Raw genomic sequence first — 10,523 nt, 5'->3', positions numbered from 1 at the left:
TTATTCAATTTGCCTGTCTGTGTCTTTGATTGGGGCATGTAATCCATTTAAATTTAGGATTAATATTGATATTTGTGAGTTTAATATTGTCGTTTAATGCTAGCTGGCTATTTTGCCCATTAGTTGATATAGATTCTTCATTATGGAGATACTCTTTACCTTTTGGTAAGTTTTTGGGATCACTGATACTGGTTGTTCCTTTCTGTGTATAGTGCTTCTTTCAGAAGCTCTTGTAAAGCAGGCCTGGTGGTGATGAAATCTGAGTGCTTGCTTGTTTGTGAAAAATTTTATTTTTCCTTCATTTATGAAGCTTAATTTGGCTGGATATGAGATACTGGGTTGAAAATTCTTTTCTTTGAGGATATTGAATATTGGCCCCACTCTTTTATAGTTTGTAGGGTTTCAGATGAGACATCTGCTGTGAGTCTGATAGGCTTCCCTTTATGGGTAACCTGACCTTTCTCTCTAGCTGCCCTTAGAATTTTCTCCTTTATTTCAGCCCTGGTGAATCTAATGATTATGTGTCTTGGGGTTGCTCTACTTGAGGAATATCTTTGTGGTGTTCTCTGTATTACCTGAAGTTGAGTATTTTCCTGCCTTACTAGGTTAGGAAAGTTTTCCTGAATAATATCCTGAAGAATATTTTCCAGCTTGGATTCATTCTCTTCATGACATTCAGGTACACCTATCAGTTGTAAATTAGGTCTTTTCACATAGTCCCATATTTCTTGGAGACTTTGTTCATTCCTTTTTACTCTTTCTTTAATCTTGTCTTCTCGTTTCATTTCATTAAGTTGGTCTTCGACCTCTGATACCTTCTGCTTGATGAATTCAACTGTTGAAACCTGTGCATACTTCGCGGAGTTCTCGTATTCTTCAGTTCCATTAATTCACTTATATTCCTCTCTAGATTGACTATACTTGTTAGGATTTCGTCAAACCTTTTTTCAAGGTTCTTAGTTTCTTTACATTGGGCTAGAACATGTTCTTTTAACTCACAGAAGTTTCTTATTATCCACATTCTGAAGCCTAAATCTGTTAATGGAACGCACTAGTTCTCCATCAGGCCTTGTTCCCTTGTTGATGAGGAACTGTGATCCCCTGTAGAGGGAGAGGCATTCTGATTTTGGTTATTCTCAGCCTTTTTACACTGGTTTCTTCCCATCATTGTAAATTTATCCACCTGTCGTCTTTGTAATTACCGACTTTCAAATTAGGTCTCTGAGTGGACGTCCAACTTGTTGATTCCCAGTGCCGGAATCTGAGCAACCCACTGCACTGGCCAAAACAGCGGCGTTAAGATTCGTGGTGCTCTTCTGCCAGGGAATCTCCGGTCTGGCTTCCTTCTTGAGTCCCTTTTTCAATCAGCTGAATAGGCGACCCTGCCTTCCCAGAGCTCCAAACATCGACCAAAAGGGGACCCAGTCCCATTTATTCTGCACCAAGGACCGCCAAGCCGGGGCGCCGGCAAAACCACGGCGCGGGCCACAAGAGCCGCGCTGGCAACCCATGGGGCTCCTCTGCTGGGAATCTCCTGGTCTGTGAGCAACAAAAATTCATCTCAAAGAGTGGCGTCCTATCGTTCTCCGCGCTTTCACTGGGAGCTACAATCCTGAGCTGCTAGTAATCAGTCATCTTGGATCTCTCTTGACATTAAATTATTTCTCTAAGTACTTAGAAATTCTCCATAACCATTTTATAAGTTACTAATCCGTCAATATATAGATGTGAAAAAATTTAATCTGTTTATTACTAGACATTTAAGAGGTTTGCAATTTCCTTTGTTATAAATAATGTGATGAAAAATCTTTATACATAAATCTTTGTCTACTTCTTTGATTAGTTCCTTAGGAAAAAAACCCCTTAGAAGTAAAAGTACTAAATTAAAGATCAAATATTTTTAAAAAGCAAGATACATGTTGTCAAACTGCTTTCCCAATGAGTTACATCAAGGTACGCGCTAATCAAATGTGTATGAAAATAACTATCTTCCTTTGGATGTTCAAATAAATATTTTTATATTATCATTGGGAGAATGTTTTCCTAATTTTATAATTTGCATTTCTTTGATTATTTAATTAGTTGAATAACTTCATTTTTATCAAAAATGTATATTTCTGCAGTTAAGTATCTGCATGGCATAAGTTTTTAAAATTTCTGTCTGTTATTGCAGAATGTGACAGTGAGCATTTTCGCTGTAGAAATGGGCATTGCATCCCTAAAGCCTGGAGGTGTGATGGGACCAAAGACTGTTTGGATGACTCAGATGAAATTGGTTGTGGTAAGTGAGGAGGGGCCAGGCTAAGCTCTATTTTGAGTAATGTAAGTGCTTCATGGTGATTTCAGCTGTAACAGAGAAGAGCTATGCCTTTTAGTGACAGAGGCAAGGCTGGGCCCAAGTCTTTTGAGATCTGTGTGGTTGAATAGAGAACTGATGGTGTTAGCAATTATTTCACTCCTTTCTGAGGTAGGGGTTCAATTCACATCAGTTTATATCTTACCTTTATCCCTTGACCACAACTTTGATATGGAAAGATATTTGGTTACAGTTTTGTGAAGCCTATATGTGATTATTTCTGATATTTGCTTAGTGAATTTTGTGCACCCACAAGAACAAACAGAAAATAATGTTATCTGAATTACTATGATTTGTAAGTCAAGGAGGAGTCCATTTTTATGTCAAGGGTATAGAGTAACTTACGTGAATCACCATAAAGAAATCACAGAATTGGTTACTGTGATTTATGTTATTAAAAAATTCTAGTTAAAAAATAGGATAATGTATTAAACCTCAGATCTAACTGATTATAAAATGACTTTCACATACATTTTGTCATGTAGTTTTCTTACTAATCTTCTGAGGTAGATTTCAGATTAGGAAATTGAGACGTGGAGAAGTTAAGTCATTTATTAAAGTTCTTACGGTTGGTAAGTCCATGCACAGATCCCATTGCTCTTCCGGACTTCCCACAGGTGATGGTCATACATCTGCAGTTTCCTTATTCCTGCAGGTGAACTAACAAAGGTTATCGTTCACAAATCAGGAAAGCAGGCGCAAAATTTGTGTTTTGAATTGTTGGTCATCTTGTGACACACGACAGCAGTCAAACTTCGGTGTGTCATTTAGATGACAATGCATTTGAAAATGGGTAATGACTGGGTCCTGTACAGTGCTCCTCAAAAGCTCATGCACAAATGGATCACCCGGGAGTTCATTAAAGTGCAAATTTGGATTCCGTATTTTGAGGTAGGACCTGAGCTTCTGCCTTTCTAGAAACTTTCTGCTGATGTGGATGCTGCTAGTTTGTGGATTAAGAACAAGGCAGTAAGCTGTATTTGTAGAGACACAATCATGTGCTATCTATTTGCCTCCTCTGGGCTTACTGAGTTCATTTTGATTAAACAATAAAAACAGAAAGGCAAGAGCAGCAGTGTGTCTGGGGTAAAGGAATAAATGAACAGCTATGCCAACACTCTTCAGAGATTTTTACCTGTATTGTATTTTATTGACCTGTAAAAATAATAACAACAATACCAATGAAAACAGTGATAGCAACTAACATTACATGGTGCTTTTGCATACATTATTTAACTTATTTTTCACAACAAACTGTGAAATGAGTATAGTTCCCATTTCATGATGCATACCTTGAGGTTCAGAGAACCTGCCAAAGATCCAAAAGCAAGTGAATCTTGGAAGCAATAATGATTTGATTCTGGGTTTTCTTTTCCAAATCTCATGGATTTTCCAGTTCATCATTATACTTTACTATTAGCTATTACAAAACAAATAGTTTAACAATAACTCATGGTTTATTTTTACTCGAGTTAAGCTTTTAACCTAACACCTTTGTCATAATTTGTGTGTATATGTGCTATTTTTTTTTATTCTCTGTGTTTTTATGTTGTTTTGGTTCATGAGTTTGTTGCTGAGCTTATTTGACAGTTAACTCTGATTGGGGTCCACAGACTCTAGTATAAGGGTTGTTTACTGTTTGCCTTCAAATAAATTGAGCAGGAGTTGACATGATCTATTCTTGTGGAACAAGCATGGCTTGCTACTATAATGGGGAGGATGCTTGCCATAATGAGTCCTCTGTTGGTTTCTTTTAGCTCCTGTGACCTGCCAGCAGGGCTATTTCAAGTGCCAGAGTGATGGGCAATGCATCCCGAACTCCTGGGTGTGTGACCAAGATCAAGACTGTGATGATGGCTCAGATGAACTTCAGCACTGCTGTAAGTGTTTGGAGAGGAATCCTCCTCTGGTTTTGTGGACTCCTACAACCCAACCTGCTGCAAAGAGGTTACACACAATGAGATGATTCTTTATAAATGTGGAGTGGGGTCTTAAGTCACAAAGGAACCTATGCCAGCAATCTCATTCAGGGGTTGGATGATATTGAAAGTATGGTTATGCTGAAGAATTATGAATATACCCCAGAAATTTGGAAATGAAATAGGTTTCCAGTCTTTATAATTTTGATTATGTTATGCTCAAGAAAGAAACCAAATATTTGTTGGTGTGTATAGCTGTGTGTCTTCATGTGTGTGGTTGGCAGCTGGATGAATCTTTTGGCTCTTGTGGCATACTTTGTATTCAAACCTTTCACCCCTTCTGCCCCAATGAAACTCTCTTCTTTATGACTGAGTGGAAGTAGGTAGGTCTGTTGGAGGGATTCTTGGTGGTTACTTCAGTGACTGCTGCCACAGCCACCATAGGATGAGTCAGGAAAAGAAAGAAAATGGTAGTAATGAAGCGGATATTGGCAACTGCAGCATCCCTGGGCATTGAGGGGCTTTGGCTCAGTAACCTGGAAAAAACCCTCTAAATTCTCATTTCTTTGGGATCAAACTAGAAAGAATGTTTTAACAGACTTAGAAATAATTTTATTTATTTTTATTTTATTATTATTATTTTTTTGCCAGCACCTTGATCTTGGATATTTTTATTTTATTATTATTTTTAGAGTCAGGGTCTCACTCTCTCACCCAGGCTGGAGTGCAGTGGTGCGATCACAGCTCACTGCAGCCTCAAACACCTAAACCTCCCACTTCAGCCTTCTGAGTAGCTGGGACTATAGGTGTGCACCAACATGCCCAGCTAATTTTTAAATTTTTTGGTAGAGATACGATCTTGTTACATTGTCCAGGCTGGTCTGGAATCCCAGGCTAAAGTGATCCTCCTGCTTTGGCCTCCCAAAATGTTGGGATTACAGGTATGACCCACCATGCCTGGCTTGAAAATAATTTCAGATAAAAGAGTAATGTTGGATAAATATAAGATGTCAACCTGTGAGCAATTGGTCTATCATGTGTGTCATTCCATCCCTTTCTCTATTAAGGACATTTGTATAATTTAAAATCATTCTCATATCACTGTGTATGTTCTTGGCTGCAAGGAAAGAAAAATACAACTCAAGAAAGTTAAACAAAAGGGGATTTATTATCTCACATAATAAGAAGCCTAATTGTAGATTGTTCCAGGGTTGGTTAATTCCCAGCTCAGTAACATTATCCAATTTTTCCTTACTTTTCTGCTTTGCCATATTTATCCTATTGGCCTATCTTGATTGCATAAATGCTGCTTAAATCTTAAGTTTTGCATCCTGAAGTTCTGACATTCTCTCAGGCAGAGAGGAGGTTCTTAATAAATAGATACTAAATGCATAAATGATGGGTTTGGCTATATAGTTTTGGGTCTATTTCCCCTTACTCTTCTCACAGAGTGGGAAGAAAGCTGAGTTTTATTTTATGATTCACTGTGTGGTGGGTGACTCTTTGCAAATACTAATACTTTATAGAGTGCAAAGGAACTACTAAGGGAAACTGCTTGGGAAAAGACTGGAGATAAGTTTATAGTGGTCATTTTTTTTTTTTTTTTTTTTTGAAGAAGTTTTGTTTTTTTTTTTTTTTTTTTTTTTTTTTTGAGACAGAGTCTTGCTCTGTTGCCCAGGTTGGAGTGCCGTGGTGCAATCTTGGCTCACTGCAACCTCTGCCTCCTGGGTTCAAGCGATTCTCCTGCCTCAGCCTCCAGAGTAGCTGGGACTACAGGTGCCCACCACCATGCCCAGCTAATTTTTGTATTTTTAGTAAGATGGGGTTTCACCATATTGGACAGGCTGGTCTTGAGCTTCTGACCTTGTGATCCACCCACCTCGGCCTCCCAAAGTGCTGGGATTAAAAGGGTGAGCCATGGTGCTCAGCCTATAGCAGACATTTTAAAACAATATTGCATACTGTTTTAAATGACTATGGATTTCATAATCCATAGTCATGAGAAAGGCCCACCTGTGTCCTGGTTGAGGGTCTTCAGGGTTCTTTGGGGCCAGAGGATTCCTGAAATCACGGATCACCCACGTACACTTTGAGACATGCTTCATTTTTTTTTTCCTGGAAGCCCTGTGACTTCTCTAAAAATTGAATGAATTATGGAACAGATTTACGGCCAATGGTGGCAGAGTCTACATAGAACTCTGCTTCGTGGTATTCTGGGGAAAACGTTTCGACTTGTTGGCTATACTATTCAGTATGGCTGTATAGCTCATTGTGCTTTTGAATATGTTGGTGGTGTTGTCATGTGTTCTGGACCATCAATGGAGCCTACAATTCAAAATTCAGATATTGTCTTTGGAGAAAACCTTAGTCGACATTTTTATGGTATCCAAAGAGGTGGCATTGTGATTGCAAAAAGCCCAAGTGATCCAAAATCAAATATTTGTAAAAGAGTAATTGGTTTGGAAGGAGACAAAATCCTCACCACTAGTCCATCAAATTTCTTTAAAAGCCATTGTTATGTGCCAATGGGTCATGTTTGGTTAGAAGGTGATAATCTACAGAATTCTACAGATTCCAGGTACTATGGACCTATTCCATATGGACTAATAAGAGGACGAATCTTCTTTAAGATTTGGCCTCTGAGGGATTTTGGATTTTTATGTGCCAGCCCTAATAGCCACAGATTTTCTGATGATTAGTAAGTATTTATTCTTTTGACTTGTCTCCTGTTCATGTGAATTTATTACTCCTGTTGAAACCATGTACTTACCAGTAAACTATTTGCTATTCCAAAAAAAAAAAAAATTCTCCCATTTTTAATGATATAAAAATTCTCCATTAGATATCTTTTACCCAAAGACAAAATATGCCACCTCTGTGCTCAGTAAAGTCACCAGAGGACTCTGGTGATTTGCAATGGGCACTTTTCCTTCCTCGTCACACTGGATGGACTTTTCTACTGCACTTGACTCTGGAGACCATTCTCCCTTCTTGACACTATTCCCTTGGCTACCACGACTGCCAGCAGTCCTGGTTCTCTTCTGAGCTGCTTTGGTCATTCCATTTTATTTTCCTCTTCTGCTCAGCCCTTGAGTATCTCAAGGGCTTGAGTGTCTTATTCTAGATGCTCTAGGATAGTCTCACATTCTCATGATTTTGGTGACTCTCTGTGGCCTGATGAGACTGAATTCTGTGTTTAGAACCCAGATTTTTAGCCCACACTTCAGTCTTGTATACTCAACTACCTTTGGACCTCTGTAAGGTGCCTCGAACTCAAGGTGTCCTAACTGCAAATAATTAACTTCCCTCCTGAACTGGCTTTTTCTTCTATATTTGCTGGTCTACATATTTTATCTTTATTAGTAGAAGTAGCATTTAACCCACTATAAGGCACTGGCAGAAAACACAAAATCAGTCTCAAACTATTGGAAATAAGCAGATGGATGCTCTTTTATTTTTTAAATTTGTGAAACGTATTTCATAACGAAAGTATTTTATTAGATGAAAAAGAAAGATTGCTGTAAGTGATGGGAAAAATACAATCAATTAACATGAAAGGGCTATCACAATCCCCTAGGCACCCAGGCTAGAAACTTGGAAGTTATTCTTGATTCCTTCCTCTTTTTCACTGCCCACATTTAATCACCAACCTCTGCCTAATTTGCCTCATAAATATTTCTGAAGTTCATCTCTTCATTTCTCTCTCTTTTATTTTTTTAGTAAGGACAATTTTTTTTTTTTTTTTTTTTTTTTCTGGGTTTTGGTCTTGCTCTGTTGCTCAAGTTGGAGTGCAGTGGCACAATCATGGCTCACTGTAGCCTTGACCTCCTGGGCTCAAATGATCCTTCTACTTCTCACCGTCTGGAGTAGCTGGGACTACAGGCGCATGCTACCACATCTGGTTACATTTTGTATTTTTTTTTGTAGAGATGTTGTTTTGCCATGTTGCCCAGGCTGGTCTCTAACTCCTGGCCTCAAGTGATCCACCCACCTTGGCCTCCCAAAGTGCTGTGATTACAGGTGTGAGCCACCATGTCTGGCCCATCTCTTCATTTCTGCTCCCACTGCCAACGTCTCTCATCTGGGTGACAGCAGCAGCCTCTGGATTGGCCTCCCTGCCTCCAGTCTTGTGCATCCTTAGATTCTCTCTGACACTGATGCTGATCTACCTAAGATACTTTGGTAGCTCTCCATTAAATCCAGGAGAAAGTTCCAATTCCCTAACATGGTTTATAGCGGCTTTCAAAATGTGGCTGGTACTTATTTTTCTGTCTATCATTTGCTATTCTTGCCTTGAAGTAGCCACTTGGACACAGAAGTGCTTTCAGTTCCTGTGGGCATGCCATGCTGTGTCTTAGCCTTTTGTCTCTGTGCAAGCTGTGTGAATGCTGAATGCTCAGTGCTAGACAGCCCTTCTTTGCTTTTGGCCTACCTGACTGCTGCTTCTTTAAGACCAAGGGAGGTGTCACTTTTTCATGAAACTGTCCCCATCCATGTTCCCATCCCAGAATGAATTAAGTTCCCTGATTGATGCTTCTATCATTCCTGTGTACCTATAATCCACTTTCATAACTGTCTTCTAATTACTCCTTAAAGTGTCCCCTAGAAGACTGAGCTTCTTGAGGGTAGGGATTGTGCCTTGTTCATCTGCGGATTTCCATATTGCTATACTGTGTGGTACATAATAGGCCCTCAACAGGTGTTTGTGAAATTAATGAATAGATGAATCTCAGAATTAGATTGGTTGAGAACTACATAATTTTACTTTGTTCTCTTTCTACATTTGAATGAGCTTTTAATTGCTCCTTTATAAGCCCTTTGAAATCCTAAGCACAAAATATAGAATTATTTGGGCTTGATGTAAAGAAGAAAGCCAAGGTAATTGAAATAATACTGATACCTGACCTAGTTTCTTTTCATATTTTGTTTGAGACAACTCATGACTTGCCTTTTCAGGAATTAAAGAAAGTTCTTGCTGGGTGCGGTGGCTCATACCTGTCATCCCAGCACTTTGGGAGGCTGTGGCGGACGGCTAACCTGAGGTCAGGAGTTCGAGACCAGCCTGACCAACATGGAGAAACCCTGTCTCTAGTAAAAATACAAAATTAGCCAGGCTTGGTGGCGCGTGACGGTAATCCCAGTTATTCAGCAGGCTGACGCAGAAGAGGCTGAGGCAGGAGGTGGAGGTTGCAGTGAGCCAAGATCGTGCCATTGCACTCCAGCCTGGGCAACAAGAGTGAATTTTGTCTCAAAAGAAAAAGAAAATTCTTTAATTTTATGTGGAAATTGGCAATAGATACTTAAATAAGTTATATGGAAATTCAATAAGGAAGTATGAATCTTTTTAACCATTTTCACATAAAATTGTGTCACTGCCATGGGCAGAATTCAGACATTTAAGTGCCTTCTAGAAAAATCTATCTATTCTGCCTTTGTTAATAGAAGTAAAATTGGACCCACGGGTATAAGGTACAAACAGAAAATACGAAATTATTCAGTGTTAGAAATAGGCTGACTGGAAAAATTTTGTTTGCATTCCAGAATTATATGATACCATTTTATTAATTAAACAGAAAGAAGGAAGAAAATGACAAGGAGGATATAATCAATTAAGTATAGAGAAGGGTGTTAATTATGGTTTTATAAAATATCTTACACATGATAATTTTTATATGTTTGAATTTTCAAGTACCACCTTGAAAACTGTCGCTGTCTACTTAACTTTTACATATATATTTTTAAGAGACAGGATTCTTGCTTTGCTGCCCAGGCTGGAGTGCAGTGGCATGATTATAGCTCATTCTAACTACAAGAAAAGAGAAGTTCTTTTGGGCTCAAGTGATCTTCCTACCTCAGCCTTCCAAATAGCTAGGATTACAGCTACTTGGAAGTGAGACACTGTGCCTGACTAAATTTAATTTTTTTTTTTTTTTTTTTAAAGATACAAGGATCTCACTAGGTTGCCCAGAATGGTCTTAAACTCCTGGCCTCAAGTGATCTTGCCTCAGTTTCCCCAAGTAGTTGGGATTACAGGCACAAGCCAGTGTGCCGGGTTTACTTGTCTTTTGCAAAGGTTTTTCATGTTAAGTTTTGACGGTACATTCCTTAACAGATAACTAATTTTATCAGAAAACCAACTTTTGCTGAACCTAAACCTCTATACTATATAGAAGTATAGGAAGCTCTGTAAAAATTGAGGGCAAACATGTTTCTTTCATTAGAGGATTATATTACATTTTTTTTTTTTT

The 10,523-nt window shown here is 38.7% G+C and overlaps 2 protein-coding genes across 5 annotated transcripts in view; both read left to right on the top strand.

The window, feature by feature from the left end:
- LRP2 (LDL receptor related protein 2) overlaps positions 1 to 10,523 on the top strand; it is a 224,340-nt gene that overhangs the window by 42,963 nt on the left and 170,854 nt on the right. For all 4 annotated transcript variants that reach the window (XM_037734498.1, XM_017517337.2, XM_037734499.1 and 1 more), the window contains exons 2-3: positions 2,174 to 2,281; positions 4,114 to 4,236. In XM_037734498.1, coding sequence (XP_037590426.1) covers positions 2,174 to 2,281; positions 4,114 to 4,236 — 231 coding nt within the window. The remainder of the gene's footprint in view (positions 1 to 2,173; positions 2,282 to 4,113; positions 4,237 to 10,523) is intronic.
- LOC108295267 (mitochondrial inner membrane protease subunit 1-like) lies at positions 6,015 to 7,074 on the top strand. Its single transcript, XM_037734501.1, has 2 exons — positions 6,015 to 6,051; positions 6,332 to 7,074. The coding sequence occupies exon 2, from the start codon at positions 6,429 to 6,431 to the stop codon at positions 6,972 to 6,974; it is 546 nt and encodes a 181-aa protein (XP_037590429.1). The 5' UTR covers positions 6,015 to 6,051; positions 6,332 to 6,428; the 3' UTR covers positions 6,975 to 7,074.

This window comes from Cebus imitator, unplaced genomic scaffold (assembly GCF_001604975.1).
Source record: "Cebus imitator isolate Cc_AM_T3 unplaced genomic scaffold, Cebus_imitator-1.0 Scaffold628, whole genome shotgun sequence".
NCBI lineage: Eukaryota > Metazoa > Chordata > Mammalia > Primates > Cebidae > Cebus > Cebus imitator.
The sequence above is the reverse complement of the archived record's forward strand: the minus strand, read 5'-3'. Positions and strand labels throughout refer to the sequence as shown.

Excerpts from the sequence above, each read along its gene's own strand:
- LOC108295267 (XM_037734501.1), top strand. The coding sequence starts at position 6,429 with ATGGAACAGATTTACGGCCAATGGTGGCAGAGTCTACATAGAACTCTG.